This window comes from Protopterus annectens, chromosome 1.part0 (assembly GCF_019279795.1).
Source record: "Protopterus annectens isolate FY-2018-M chromosome 1.part0, PAN1.0, whole genome shotgun sequence".
NCBI classification, from domain to species: Eukaryota; Metazoa; Chordata; order Ceratodontiformes; family Protopteridae; genus Protopterus; species Protopterus annectens.
In genome coordinates this window covers 590195408-590212345 of record NC_056725.1, presented here as the reverse complement: position 1 = coordinate 590212345, position 16938 = coordinate 590195408, and the positions used below count along the sequence as shown (strand labels likewise).

Below are 16938 nucleotides of genomic sequence, written 5' to 3'. Positions count from 1 at the left end.
ACCACTCCCATAGTATGTTCTTCCCTGGTGAGATCAGATCATCAGTCTGTCTCATTCAAAGTTTCTAACCCACCCAACCCCTCCCCAGCCATAACCAGGCTTAAAAACTTCTCATAAGCTGACTACACCCTCCTACGGGAGGGTATCAGCAGCTTCACACCACCACCCCCCCACAGGATGCAGACAACTATGCTGAACAGTATGCCAGTGCAGTATACAAGCACCTGTACAAATGCATGGACTCAACCATACCCGCCAGAACTAAAGCCTGCTCCTCAAGGAAACACAAACCTGTCTGGTGGACATCCTCTATCAACAGGCTTTACAACAAAAGGAAAAACTGTTGTTCAAGGGTAAAAAGGAACAAATCCCAAATTGGAAAATCTCCCTGCTCTGCCTCAACAAGCAAATTAGATCACTAGTGAAAAACTCCAAAGCCAATTATGAGTTGAAACTAGCCTCTGAAACAAAGGGAAACCACAAGTCCTTCTTCAGTTACGTTAGGAGCCTCCATGGCAAAGCCAAAGTTTGTTCCGAATTAGTACTTAATGGTACAACTTACACTGATCCTGCCAACTTAGCCAACCTGCTGGATGATTGGGCCTTTGGGGGGCAATAAGGGGGTGAAGTTTGCACTGGACCTATCAATATCCCTGATACTTCTCCCACACCTCACATCTCCATAGATCAAGTGTTAAAGGCCCTATACCAAGGCAAAGAACACAGCTTACTTGGGGCCTGATAATATCCCAGGCTGTATTCTGCACCATCTCCAGGAAGAACTAGCTTTGCCATTCAGCACCCTATTCAACCACAGCCTAATTACAGGCTTTATTCCAGCAGAGTGGAGAACTGCCACTGTCATCCCCTTGCACAAAGGTGATGCCACTACTGACCCAGGAAACTATCACCCCATTAGCTTGACAAGTCTGATCTGTAAAGCCATGGAGCGGATTATTTTGGATGTCATAAACAAGGACATATGCAATCTCCAAACACTCGACCCCACCCAATTCGGATTAGTCAGGGGCAGATTTTGCCTAGTGAACCTAGCTGGCTTCTTTGAGACTGCCAACAAGGCCTTGGATGAGGGAAAGTCAGTACATACAGCTTACCTTGACCTGGCCAAGGCCTTTGACACAATCCCCCACTCAGGCATCATCGAAACGCTAACATAACTCAGTGTTAATCCCAATCTCGTCAGATGGGTGGCCAACTGGCTCAAAGATAGGACCCACACGGTCAGAATAGGCACCACCACCTCCGACAGCAGACCTGTTACTAGTGGTGTTTCCCTGGGATCTGTCCTGGGACCCCTACTGTTTGGCATCTACTTTTCAGAGGTCTAGGCAAAGACAAAGGGCCTGTGACTGCCCAAGTTTGCGGATGACTAAGTTGGGTGCAGTCATTTACTCCCCAAATGACGTTAACATACTGCAAGAGGGTCTCACAGCTACAAATAACTGGTGCCAAACTCATGGCATTAAGTTAAATAAAAAAAAAAAGTATTATCATACCATTCGGCAAAAACACGACCCCTACTGATTACCACATCAATGGTAACTCCCCAAGCACACAACCCGTGGTGAGGGTCCTGGATACTCAGGTTGACAACAATCACTCATTCGACCATCATGTGGCAGCTGTGATCAGAAAAGCCTTTTACTTGGTTCAACTCATAAGTAAAGGGATTGCAACCAGAAAAAAGGAGGTTATTGCCTCTCTGTACTCCTCCCTCATTAGACCCATAATTGAGTACAACACCCCATTTCGTATGTACCTCTCTAAACACCAGCACCAACTGGAAAGGCCACAGAAATACCTTACAGAGAGAATTCACGGCCTACAACACCTGCCCTACATGGACAGGCTCAAATCACTATCACTTTACTTGGTATCATACAGATTTGCTCAGAGGTGATCTGTGTCTCACCTACAAGGCAGTATCAAGCCCTGCCCTACTAGAGGTGCTCCATATCTGTAAGTCTAACTCCTAGCGCATTACTCGCTCAATAGGCCTAAATCTAATATGCAACATCAACAAAACCTGCCGGAGAGACAAGTTGGTCTCCCAGAGGCTGCCCCGTCTCTGGAACAGACTTCCCATATATGTCAAACAGAGTAACTCCCTGACCCTCTTCAAGCGCAACCTTGATGAGTGGATGGGAAACCACAAATTTGTCCCAGGAGTTCCACCTTTGTCCTTCACTGACAGGGGTGACAGGAGCTGACTGAGGTTTCTTTTTAGGGGATAAACTCTCGTCTAGACTTGTAAAGGCCCCAGGGCCATTAGCCTAGTAACCTCCTATGATCCTATGATATATACAGTGGATGTAAAAAGTTTACACACCCCTGTTAAAAATGCCAGATTTTTGTGATACAAAAAATGAGACCACAACAAATCATTTAAAAACTTTTCCCACCTTTAATGTGATGTATAACCTGTACAATTCAAATGAAGAACAAACAAATCTGTTAGGGGAAAAAATACAAAAAATAAAAAACATACAATACGCCTGTTGCATAAGTGTGCACACACTTAAACTAATACTTTGTTGTGTGTGGGTACCCTTAAACTAATACTTAGTTAAAGCACCTTTTGATTTAATAACAGCATTCCGTCTTCTTGGGTAGGAGTCTATCAGCATGACACTTCTTGACTTGGCAATATTTGCCCACTCTTCCTAGTAAAAGCACTCCAAATCTGTCAGATTGCGAGGGCGTCTGTTGTGCATAGCCCTCATCAGGTTAACCCACAGATTTTCTATTGGCTGGGCCATTCCAAAACTTTAATTTTCTTCTAGTGAAGAAGTTCTTTTGTTGATTTGGATGTATGCTTGGGGTCATTGTCATGTTGAAAGATGAAATTCCTCTTCATCTTCAGCTTTCTAGCAGATGCCTGAAGGTTTTGGGCCAAAATTGACTGGTATTTGGAACTGTTCATAATTCCTTCCACTGCGACTAAAGCCTCAGTTCCAGCTGAAGAAAAGCAACCCCAAAAGCATGACACTGTCACCACCATGTTTCACCGTGGGGATGGTGTTTTTTTGGTGATGTGAAGTTTTAGTGCCAAACGTACCTTTTGGAATTGTGGCTAAAAGGTTCAACCTTGGTCTCATCAGACCATAATACATTTTCCCAAATGCTTTTGGGACACTTGTATTGTTTTGCAAATTTTAGCCAGATCTGGATGTTTTTGTGTGTAAGAAAAGGCTTCTGTCTTGCAACCCTACCCCATATTCCAGACATATGGAGAATACAAGAGATTGTTGTCACATGCAGTGCACAACCAGTACTTGCCAGAAATTCCTGCAGCTCCTTCAGTGTTGCTGTAGGTCTCTTGGCAACATCCCTGACCAGTTTTTGTCTTGTCTTTTCATCAATTTTGGAGAGGTGTCCAGTTCTTTGCAATGTCACTGTTGTCCCATATTTTCTCCACTTTTTGATGATTGTCCACACTGTGTTTCATGGTATATCCAATGCTGTGGAAATTTTTTTTGTACCCTTCTCCTAACTGATACCTTTCAACAATGAAATCCCTTTGATGCTTTGTAAGCTCTCTGCGCACCATGGCTTTTGCTGTAGCAAGCAGGTGAATACATGTCAGGAAAATCCTACTAGGACAGCTGAACTTTAATTTGGGGTTAATCAGAGTCTCTTTAATTGATGGCAGGTGTGTACCCAAGAATACTGAATGCTGTAAATTAAATCAAAAGGTGCTTCAACAAAGTATTAGTTTAAGGGTGTGTACACACAACAAAGTATTAGTTTAAGGGCGTGGACACTTGCGCAACCAGCGTATTGTATGTTGCTTTTTTTTAATATTTTTCCCCTAAAAGGATTTGTTTTTCAATTGAATTGCACAGGTTATAGGTCACATTAAAGGTGGGAAAAGTTATGAAATGATTTATTGTGGTCTTATTTTTTATATCACAAAAACCTGGCATTTTAACAGGGGTGTGTAAACTTTTTACATCGTGTGTGTGTGTGTGTGTGTGTGTGTGTGTGTGTGTGTGTGTGTGTGTGTGTGTGTGTGTGTATTATACATATATATATATATATATATACATACACACACACACACACAAACACATATCTAAACATATTTATATTTAGATATATCTATAAAGATATGTATATAAATTGATATTAATATTTCTAAATATCTCTATGTGCGTCTGTATTTATTGTATATTTATACAAATCCATATATTTTAATTTTATATATATATATATATATATATATATATATATATATATATATATATATGGGTCCCCTTCAGTAGATCAAACATTTATAAGTTCGAACCACATACGGCTGAGACCATATGTTCGAACTTGTAAAAGTCTGATCTGACTGAATGGAGATCTCCATACAGAGCGGAAAGGGAAGATTTCCTATTTCCGCAATGTAGTGTGATCTTGGAGTTGGTATACTTAAGTAAGAGTGTGGGGGTGGGGGCGCAGGGGGGCATAGCCCACCTGCTATACACGTTTAAGTTTTGTGTTTTTTTAGTTTTATGTGGTTTTACGTCAGTGTTTGAACTTTTACGAGTTCGAACATATGGTCTCGGCCATATGTGGTTCGAACTAGTAAAAGTTCGATCTACTGAAGTAGATCCATAAATATATATATATATATATATATATATATATATGCGTATAAACCAACCAAGCCCAAAGTGTATATAACGAAGCCAAAACCAGAGCACCGTAGGTGAAAACTGTAATCAAGTCAGTAAAATGTCAGTTTGAATAAGCTCCTCCAAATGAGGTATAATGCAACAAGGACAAACCTCAAAATCCAGATACGATGATGGTGTCCAATCTTCCAACAAACCAACTAAATTCACTTGTGCCTGAAGTGAATGTGCCCGGTAACGGTATAACACAAAGTCCAGTCGCACAAGAAAAGACCAAGGAACGTAATTCCTGATGGTAAAAAATCAATTCCAAAACTGAAGTTTTAAAATCCTTTAATGTAGTTAGCGCTTTCACGGCAAACAATGACTGCCGCTTCTTCAGACAAAAAGAATAAACAAACAAATACTCATTGAGCGCTTAATTTAAACGTATTGAAAAAATCCCGTCTGTAATACGTCATCCCCACTTAAAGCAACAATGCCTTTGATCGTATTATATCTAAAATTTTCACAAACCCAAGCAATTCTTTACTCTAATAAAAACATAACATGACATACTAAAACATCGCTAACACTAAATGCTTTGTCATTAAAATAACCACTCCTGTAATAGCGAGCGGAATAACCTTGTTAAAAATAGCGCAACTGTACAAAAAATGCTCTGTCAGGATACGTACTCATAGCATAGTAGCAGCAACTTTAATCGCTCAACCCATATAAAGGGTGTGTATGTAATGCAAACGCAAATTAATGCTGCATAATAACCCCACTAAAAAACACTGTGACAATGAGAATGAAAAATAAAAAATGCATAAGTATGAATGAGAAATCATTCAGTCTGCATATAAAAGACATGTACAACAGATGTATTGCTGTGAAGGTATGAATGCCAAACAGGACAAGAGACATGAAACTAGGAACCCATACATGATTGAACTAAAATGTACATTGGTGGCAAACAACAGTGCGTGAAGCACAGTAATCGATCTGAGAACACATGAATGGACATAGGGAACCAAGGGTCATACATTCTTTATTCTGCCCTTGGTTCCCTATGTCCATTCATGTGTTCTCAGATCGATTACTGTGCTTCACGCACTGTTGTTTGCCACCAATGTACATTTTAGTTCAATCATGTATGGGTTCCTAGTTTCATGTCTCTTGTCCTGTTTGGCATTCATACCTTCACAGCAATACATCTGTTGTACATGTCTTTTATATGCAGACTGAATGATTTCTCATTCATACTTATGCATTTTTTATTTTTCATTCTCATTGTCACAGTGTTTTTTAGTGGGGTTATGCAGCATTAATTGCTTGCATTACATACACACCCTTTATATGGGTTGAGCGATTAAAGTTGCTGCTACTATGCTATGAGTACGTATCCTGACAGAGCATTTTTTGTACAGTTGCGCTATTTTTAACAAGGTTATTCCGCTCGCTATTACAGGAGTGGTTATTTTAATGATAAAAGCATTTAGTGTTAGCGATGTTTTAGCATGTTATGTTTTAATTTGTGTAAAGAATTGTTTGGGTTTGTGAAAATTTTAGATATAATCGATCAAAGGCATTGTTGCTAAGGGGATGACGTACAGACGGGATTTTTTCAATACGCTTAAATTAAGCCAATGAGTATTTGTTTGTTTATTCTTTGTCTGAAGAAGCGCAGTCATTGTTTGCCGTGAAAGCTAACTACATTAAAGGATTTTAAACTTCAGTTTTGGAATTGATTTTACCATCAGGAATTACGCTCTTTCTTCTGTGCGACTGACTTTGTGTTATACCGGGCACATTCACTTCAGGCACAAGTGAATTTAGTTGGTTTGTTGGAAGATTGGACACCATCATCGTATCTGGATTTTGAGGTTTGTCCTTGTTGCATTATACCTCATTTGGAGGAGCTTATTCAAACTGACATTTTACTGACTTGATTACAGTTTTCACCTACGGTGCTCTGGTTTTGGCTTCGTTATATATATATATATATATATATATATATATATATACATATATATAAAATCATTTTGTCATGACCAGAATTTTTGGTGAAAAGTCTCTGTGGTAAATTATACTGAATTATGTTACAGTCAACTGGGCAACAGAGCAAAGCCCCCCCCCCCCCCATGTAAAAATAGCTTTTAAAGGTTTGATACAGGTTTTGTCATATAGATTTATATGAGGAAGGGAGCATGTGATTTCTTTTAACTTTAGGGAATTTATTTAGGTTTAGTACATGATCTTTGTGCTCTGATTTTTTTAAGTGACAGTAGGAGGGTTAAGATGCAAGTTGTCAGTACATTGTGTATTGACTAATTTTATCTATGATCAATGAAAGTATTCATACACACAGACACACACAAAATCCGAATACTTATTAACTACAAAAATCAAAACAGATTACTTAAGACGACACAAACTAGTGCAGCACAAAAGCAGAGAGACCACTTAACTTCATGCATCAAAACAGAAATTACACACAAGAAATTCCCAATTTATAGCTTTTATGCCAATGGTCAATGACTAGAATCATTTAAAATGTTTCACACCTATGGAATGTCTGCCTACAGGAAAACATTTGGCTGGTGAATGATGTTTACCTAGTGGGCGATTTATATTCCTGCTACAATGATCCTTATGGAGAAGCAACTGAAAAGGAGCCACTCAGACTAAAGTATCCAAATTAAGCTATTTTTTTTGCAGATAAAGGTATTTCATAACTTATAATGCTGCTAGATGTCAGCCACCACAGAGGTGTGATAATTACACATTTATTTTAAGTCACGTGAAATGGAAATGCTTGTGTTCCAGCACTTAAAGACACATTTTAAACCAGTCTAATTCAAGACCAACACTGTGAGAGTTACATTAAAAAATGAAAGGTGGGTATGTACTAGAAAACTGTACAGAAGGAATACTAGGGATTAAATTAATCATTAACTACAAAAACAATTTACTAAAATAAGGCTCTACAGTAATGGAAACAACTTCTTTGCTACTGACATTGTATCCTGGACATTGTGTTAATTTTAAAGCAAGAAAGACACAGAATTTCACAAAAACACAGACAAGCAGTGAGCCAATGATCTTTGCAGGATTCATGCTTTCTATTAAAGAGCTACAATTCTAGCTTCAATTGAGTACAGTTAGCTCAGTCTCATATGTTTCTTATGCATGGATGTAAACAGTTCTACAACGGCTGCAATATATTGCACTTAGAAAGGAATGACGAGTGAGTGTCCTTATTAAAATCAATAGCACTGCTTAGTAAAATGTCTCACAATACAGCAAAATGTTACTTTGCCAAGTAATGGAAAAGATCAATGTTTAAACACACACAGTACCTTTCTGCCTAATTTCAGCAGCTGAAAGATGTGCACATTCTTCCCCAAGTTCTGCTAAAGCTTTAAGTTCGATGGGAAGACCATGGCAGTCCCAACCAGGAATATAATGGACTTTATAACCTCTCATTACATGGAATCGATTAGTTATGTCCTTTAGAATCTGAAAAGATGAATACAGAAAAGAAACACTAAATCAGGTGGGTATTTTTAATTTCTAAGATTATCTTACCAGTGTATCAGTCCACTTAAAAGTCCTCTTCTTAAATGCATCTCTCTGATCAGATATGGATTTCTTGTGTGCAAGTAAGCTGAATCCACTATGCAAGTGGTTAGAAAAACTTACCAAGGCTCTTTATTCTACCACAGCAACACCACATTTACTACTTTTTTTCTTTTTTCTTTGTCAGTTAAACTACACTAGTTACTGCACCATATTAGATGATTATAATTTGTTTAGTCTAATTCTACAAGAAGCATCCCCTTACACTGTAAGCACCTCTTGCTGCACTGCCATTAGGCCTCCCTTCTAATGACTCCCAACAAACTCAAAATCTACAAAACAGAAAAACACCCGTAACATAAGCAGCAACTACAATGCTCTGCCAGCAAGCCGTACTCTACAACTAACACCTCTGCAGCACACGCTCCAGAGACCTCAACCTCATTACCACAGTCAAAAGAACATGCTGGAATCATCTGGAGCTTTTTCCTCCCCAGGCCTCCACTGAAAATTGGCTTTGTTCCAAGTCAGACTTTCCCGGTTAACAAATGTTAAATAAATAAATAAAATAAAAATGCTGGAGGGACAGGTACATAACCCAGAGACTGCCCACACTCTGGAATAGACTTCCCATACATGTCGAGCAGAGCACCTCATTGGGCCTCTTCAAGAGAAATCTTGATGAGTGGATGGGAAACAGTTCACCCCGGGGATCACTCCAGTGAGCATAATGCCAGGGCACTTCTATGGGCTAGGCTTGTAAAGGCTCTAGGGCCATTAGCCTAGTACACACCTATGAACCTATGAGCACACCTGACAGATGCGCAATTACTCACTGGCAACATACAAAGTGGAGTAGCTCTGCACTAAGAGTGCACTTGACTATCAGTGGTACTTTGAGGACCTTTGTAAAGAGCCTATAAGCCCCATTCCTGGTCTCACAGTAGTACCTGACAGATAAAGGCATCTAACGTGATACCACTATAAAAGGTTCTAGGAAAAAGTCAGACAATTATAAACTAACAGCACAGGGTGGTGTGAACATTGGTTCTAGGTGATTGCCACTGTTGAAGTGACACCCTGACCCCATGTGTAAAAAAAAATGATTACCGATGGATAGATGCAGTGTTACTTATACCTATAGAAAAGTAATGGAATAAATTCTATACAGTAGGCTAGCCAAATTCCTGGATACTAATGGAGTTGAAGAAAGACACCAGAACCAGAACTGCCAAACCTGTTGAAGAGAGGAAAAAAAGTATGATGGCCTGATTACAGTTGAGACAAACAAAGATAAGCTAGTAAATGTCATATTCAGGGAAAGGAGGTGAAAATGAAGAGGACCGAGACAGAAACCAAACTAGTAAGGTGGTTAAGAAATGTATTCACAGAAAATAAAGAGAGAGCAATTACAGATTTGACTAGTAAGACACCAGTAGAACCCACAGGGCTTAGTATTACACTCAGTCCTATGTAGCATATAAGGAATGATGTAGATAATGGGATTAACCCACTGATCCCAAACCTTAGAAAGTAGTTAATGCAAGGTTAAACAGCAGTGTGTGGAAACAGACGGCAGTTAGATTTTAATATAAAAAGAGATGCAAAATCATGCACTCTGAGAAGAGAATTCCAGTAGTATAACTAAGGAAGATTATCTACACGAAACCAAGAAGAAAAAAACTGTCCTAGTGTGACCAACACACCTAGCCTCAATCATGTAACATTGCCCATGTTGTGAAGATGGAGGAGCAAACTCAAAGGAAGCAGATGCTTTTCTCCCACTACAAAGGCAGGCAGCTAATACCAAGCAGAACCAGGGAAGTTGCACATAGATAAAGTTGTTAAGCCAGTAGACAGTCTAAGATAAAGATATAAAAGGCAGTGAACTGTGTCAAAAGGACAATTAGAATGATCAGGAAGAGAAAAAGAAAACTGGACTAAGGTCTTATGAAGGCAGTACAGAGGGAAGAAGAAGAAGAAACGGGTATCCCTAGGAAGACTCATGTTAATCTGCAGAAAGTACCCCCCCTTGCAACAAAAAGGTTGGAGTTTAGTGGGGTTCTGGAATGACTACTCAAAGAAGAGGATTTCATATCAGCAGTTAGTTTCAAGGGAGCCCAGAACAAGTGAAAGATAGGGAGTAGGAGGAGATGGATTCAGTGAGCAAATAATGGGCAACCTACAACAAACAATAGCTTGTTCCATCAATTTGACTGTAAAACAGCATTTAAAAAAATGTTCATATCTCAAGTTGGAATGCTGCCACACTGCTACTTCAGAGAGTGTTTCAGGCAAACTGACTAGTGAGCAGCAGAAATCCATAGCTCTGCTTAGATTTTAATATCCTGACAGGATATATACTTTAATTTTTAGAAAAATCTAACTAAAGGTATACTAAAGGTTAGATTAACACAGCCTTTTTATTATTTTCTAAAAACTAATACATAGTCAAGAGAATTTTTTTTAACTATTCCTGTCAAGAAGTTTTCTACTGGAGATCTCAAGGTGAGCAACTCGAAGAACCCACACCAGGAGAGTGCAGTGAAGAAAGAATCTATAAATCTATAACAAATCCCAGAACTGTCACTAAAAAACAGAGCAAACTCAAGAACCCACACCAGGAGAGTGCAGTGAAGAAAGAACTACATCTTATAATAACAAACATCCAAGAACTGTCAATAAAAATGGACAAATTCGAAAACAAAATTAATATTATCAAACTAGAATGCAGTAAACAACTGGAACGTCTAAATGGAATAGTAAAAAAACAATCTGAACAGATTCTTGCCTTAGAGGAAACAGTAACTGACCTAGATACTACAGTGACAGAAAATGAACATCACAATGAATTTCTTCTGCAACAAAACACCAGGCTGACTGAGAAACTGTAAGACCTTGAAAGTTGATCAAGGAGGAATAACATAAGAATATATGGAACTCCTGAGAAAGAAGAGGGTGCGAACATGATTCAATTCCTCAATAAGTGGTTTTCATCAGCACTAAACATGCCTGAATCCCTCTCTTCTGGAATTGAGAGGGCTCATTGGTCCGTTGCAAATCCAGCTTCACCTCTGAGTTCATCTAACCCCAGGTCTATAATAGTCAGATTTTTTTCCTCACAAGACAAGGACTTAGTGCTGAAATCAGCTTGGACTAATTCCCCTATCAATATGGGTGAAAAAGTTATTCGTTTTGACAATGACTACACCTCTACAGTCATATCCAGAAGAAATGAGTGTGTTCCTCTAAGTCCTTGAAAAAAGCCAATATTAAAGCTCAAATTCTTTTTCCTGCAAGAATAAAAATCACCTTGCCAGAAGGAGTGAAGATCTTTGATTCCCTACAAGAAGCAGTATAATTTATCCAAAAGAAGTAAATACTGTCAGACATAGAAGAAATGGAATTGTCATCCCAGAGATTGGAGTGACAGGCAACAGAAAATGCATGGTCTGTGAAGGAAGGAGCTAACAAAATTAAAAAACTAAAGGACAAATGAATAAATTCCTTCCAATTTTAAATGCTTTGTTTTATGAATCTTAATATATTTGATTCTGGAAAGTCTCTATGCTATAAGGTAATGTGAATCATTTTTATTATTAACTTTTTCTTTTCCTTTCTACATCTACTTCTTCTAATTACATATAGTGCTAAGTATTTAAATGACATTCTCTCTCACTTTCTTCCTATTCGTTTTTGTTACCAATATTCCTTTTCTCTCTTTTCCCCATTATAAGTACTTTACATACTTTTTCTTTTTAAATAACTACAAATGATGTATGTTTTCTAATTATTCAGTAATAGTATAGTTTTTATATATATTTCTTTTCTCTCAAAATTCTGTTATCCTTCACTAGATACTTTAAATGGTAAATAATTGTTAAATGCATTTTTCTCTTATAGATGCACACATTCTGCAGATTTTATGACACTATTAGTAACTAAATGACATCAAGTGAACTAGGAGCTGCATTAGAAAACTCATTATGCATATTAACATCAGACTTGTTACATAACTAAACCTTTAGTAACTAAACAGAGGGTTGTGAGGCCCATTTTTTCTCTCTCTCACCTTCTTGATGAAAGACTTCAACATAGATATTGTTAATACATATGAGTAATATGTGCATAACTGCAAAATATAATAGTTATGTTGTAATAAGTTTTATATACATATATATATATATATATATATATTATACATATATATATATATATATATATACATACATACACACACACACACATATATATATATTATATATATATATATATATATATATATATATATATATATACACACACACACACACACACACACACATATATATATATATATATATATATATATATATGGGTCTATGTTAAAACATCGAAAGTGAAGTTCATGGTACTGTACTTTCACGAACCCACTTTAGCGAAAGTGCATAAATTTGAACATTTATGCACTTTCACTAAAGTAAACAAAACAAAATTAAAAAATACACACAAAAAAAAATGTAAACACTACTATGCAGGGGGGCAAGCTCCCCTGCATCCCCCTACTTTAATATTCTAACTCCGAGATTGCACTACAGTGGGGAAAAGGGAATATTCCCTTATGCCCACTGTTCCGCGATCTTTACAAAAAATTTGTTAGTTGTACATCAACAGAATATTTTGATGTACATCTAACAAAACATGCAAACTGCATCACTTTTTTACTTTGTTTTAGCGAAAGTGCATATTCGATGTTATGCACATTTACTAAAGTCAGTTCACCAAAGAGTAGTTCGACTAACTGTACTTTCGACATTCTGACAAAGATCCATATACATATATATATATATATATATATATATATATATATATATATTCTCAACAGATCCTAATATGGAAAATGTTCGACAAATGACTGACAAAATGGTTAAATTATCTGATGCTTCTTGAAAAGTCTTGGAAATAATGACAATCTTCTTAACCTTCAGCTTCTAATGTTTTTCTGGCATATCTACATATTAGAGGTGCTATTATCATATGTGACATTCATATAGCTTCGGATATATTGGACACTCTCATTCTAATGTATATTTCATGGATTCAGATTTCTTTAGTTGCTTTCATAATGCTTTTCTTTTTTGTTTAAATACTATATTCTAAGCAGAAATGGATAATTTGTGCCGTTTAGTATTGGAGAGGTGGTGGATGGATGGTTTAGGTAAGTTTTTAACTAAACCAGAAACTTTATGTTTTATGTATGTGCTTGTAAATAGTTTGGGGTTTTTGAAAGTAGTGTTTAATACATGTTATGCATCCATACTAAGTAAGTTCTCAGTAGATTTCAAGTCAACAGTGAAGAAAGGTCTTTCAGTTAGTAATAACATACACATTATAGTCAATGGCTTATAAATGTTTATCATTAAATATTAATGGTTTGAACAATAATGTCTAAAGAGTTGGTTTGCTTAAATATATCAAAATGCATAAAGCCCATATCATCTTTTTACAGGAAACCCATCTATTAAAAAAAGATCTACAAAAGTATTAATTCAATGGCTATACCATCCTGGCTGATTCATGTTTTAAGACTAGGAGAAGGGGCACTCATTCTAGAGAAAAATATTTATACTATGCCAAGAATTATAGATAATATTTCAGATAAACATGGGATGCTAAGCATGGTTATTTTGGAAATCAACAGGAAGTATTATACTTTGATTAATACATACTGGATACCAGGACTGATATGTTGACAAATATCTGGACCCGATTACTTTAAATGCAAAAGGGGAAATTATAGCAACAGGTGATTTTAACTGCCTATTATCAGGCAATGATACTTCTAAAAATGGTAAAATAAAACTAACATCTCAAGCCAAGAAGTTAAATGTCTTTACAAACCAGATGAACCTTAAAGATATGCATGGTCTAAGAGAACATTATTCCTTATTCTATCCTCAGTATTCATATCAGTTTGGTACACAAACATTGATAAGGTCTTTGTATCAAATAATATATACTCTAAAATAAGTGATGTATCTATAATGACTTGTCCACTTTCGGACCATAATGCTATAAACTTTACATTAACTACACATACAGACAATTTAAGATTTCTACAGAGAATTCCTGCTTACATAACTAAATTAAATTACTTTAAGGAATGGATAATGAAAGAAATAGACATGTTTATGGAAACAAATGATAATGGTGAAGTGATGGAAACAATATTATGGGACACCTTTAAAGTTTATATAAAATAAAATCTTGGTACCTTAAAAAAAGGAGAGAGTGGGACAAAGAACTTTTAGACTTACAAAAAACATAGACAACATAAAAATGGACACAAAACCAAATAAAGTAGCACATAATGAAATTACTAAGTTAAATCAAAAATACTTAGAAGTTCTGAATCATAAGGTAGCCATAAACCTGGAAAAATTGAAATTACAATCTTATGCTGTAAATCCCAAATATCTACATAAAATAGTGATAAGATCCAAAAAAATAAACAATCAAAATCTTATTAATGAGATTAAATATAAAAGTGACGGTTCACTTAAGAGTACATCTAACAATGGGCATATTAGAAGTGTTCAAAAACTACTATAAATATATAAATAAAAACACACCACTTTTGGAGACAGATAATGCAATAAATACTTCTGTTCAAAAAAATAACCACTAAGGTGTCAATGCAACAAAATAACATATTAAATAAATAAATAACACTAACAGAAGTGAAAGAGCAAATATAAAGTTTAAAAAATAATAAAGCTCCAAGACTGGATGGAATAATTCCTGAACTATATAACATGTTTCCTGAATATATAATAAAGAAAATGATGAGTGTCTTCACTATGGTTAAGCAAAAATATAGAACACCCCCACTGTGGAAATATTCAGCTATCTCCCCCATATTAAAACAAGGTAAGGCCCCCAAATCATGAGAGTCACATTGGCCAATTTCATTACTAAACACTGATTATAAAATTTTCATGACAATATTAGCTAATAGGATAAAGAAAATGTTACCTACTCTAATACATAATGATCAGACAGGGTTCAATCTTCATAGAAAAGTGCAAGATAACATTACTAAATTACTATCATTAATAGACATAGCATGCAAATGCAAAACACAACTAACTATTATCAGCCTAGACATAGAAAAGGCTTTTGATTCTATTAGTTGGTCTTATCTACAAAGAATTCTGACTGGTTTTGAATTCTCCTCAGATTTTGTCAACTTATTAAAGAAAATTTATAGTGGGGCACAGGCTTATGTGAAAATCGGATCATGTCTATCCTCACCACTAGAAATCCTCATGGGAACTAGACAAGGTTGTCCTTTGTCACCATTATTGTTTGCTCTTTCAATGGAACCTTTTGCTACATATATCAGAAACAAGCAAAATATAAAAGGCTTTCAAATTAATAAGGACTATTGTCCTAAGATATAATTATTAGCTGATGACACGTTAACGTTGGGTGATATTGATCGTTCTTTGCATGATGTTATAAATACCTTAAGCAAGTTGGAAAGAATTTCAGGGCTTAAATTTAAACATAATAAATGCAAAACATTACTAAATTAACAAAAAGATCAACAAAAACCTGAGAGAGAATAGCGTGTTTAATTGGGAGAATGATGTATTAGAATATTTGGGTGTCAGTATAAAGAGTACATGGAAAGAGTCTATTAAACTAAATTACAATAATTTAATAACCATCAGTGAACTAATCAAACGACGGAATAAAATATTCATCACAATGGAGGATAGGTGATCTTTAATTAAAATGATAATTTTTACCTAAATTTTTGTCTTATATACAGTCACTGATACTACCCCCTCCCAAAAACGTATTTAAAAAATTAGATTCCATGCTACTTACATTTTTATGGTTCCCCTTAAAACCTAGGATTGCATATAAATGGCACATTAGAACTTGGAACAGTAATGGGATAGCATTCCCTAGCTTAGATCTTTATTCCAAATCAGTTATAATTAATCTAATATTACATTGGATCACACCTACCTATATATCTGGCTGGAAAACAATACACAAGATTCATACAACTGATCTTCGAACTATAGAAGATCAATTTAAGGAACAATATGGAATAAGTAGAGTGCATTGGTTTTTATGTGAATTTTGTTTATTTAATAAGTTTGATCATTTTTCTTACGGCATTAATCAAATATTTAATAACTTTAAAAAAACTGATTGCAACTACAACATTAAACAATTTCTATTTCTTATATTCCCTATAGCATACTCCCTTGATTGCCTAGATTCTTTCAACAACAACGCGATGCAAAAATTAAAGGAAAATAATTTGATATTCTAGAATCAGTTTATTGAAAATAAGAGTATTAAACCACTAAACTCTCTTTTATGTAGTTTTGATAATAGTCAAGACAGTTGGTTGTTTATACACTCATTACAGCTGTTTATCGAAAACAAAATGAGAGTATCAATCAACCTAGAGACTGAATCTATACCTAGTTTCATTCAGCTTTTTATTAGGTGTCTTGAAAAGACAGATAATCAAAAATTAAGTATCTCACCTATCTATAAGATACTAAGAGAAGATACTCTAAAGTTTGACTCAGATTTTTGGAATTACTATGTAAAGATTAATGGAGAAAAAATATCTGATGAATCCAAAAAATTGTTATTGAGCTCTACATAAGGTACATCTTCTTCATTATATTGGAGATTGTATACATGGAAATTTATGAACAGG

The 16938-nt window shown here is 35.8% G+C and overlaps 1 protein-coding gene across 1 annotated transcript in view; it reads right to left on the bottom strand.

Annotated features, from left to right (window-relative positions):
- The window catches only part of IARS2 (isoleucyl-tRNA synthetase 2, mitochondrial), a 1410425-nt gene that overhangs the window by 1326476 nt on the left and 67011 nt on the right, over positions 1 to 16938 (bottom strand). Inside the window, exon 3 of the mRNA XM_044061644.1 lies at positions 7988 to 8147. Coding sequence (XP_043917579.1) covers positions 7988 to 8147 — 160 coding nt within the window. The remainder of the gene's footprint in view (positions 1 to 7987; positions 8148 to 16938) is intronic.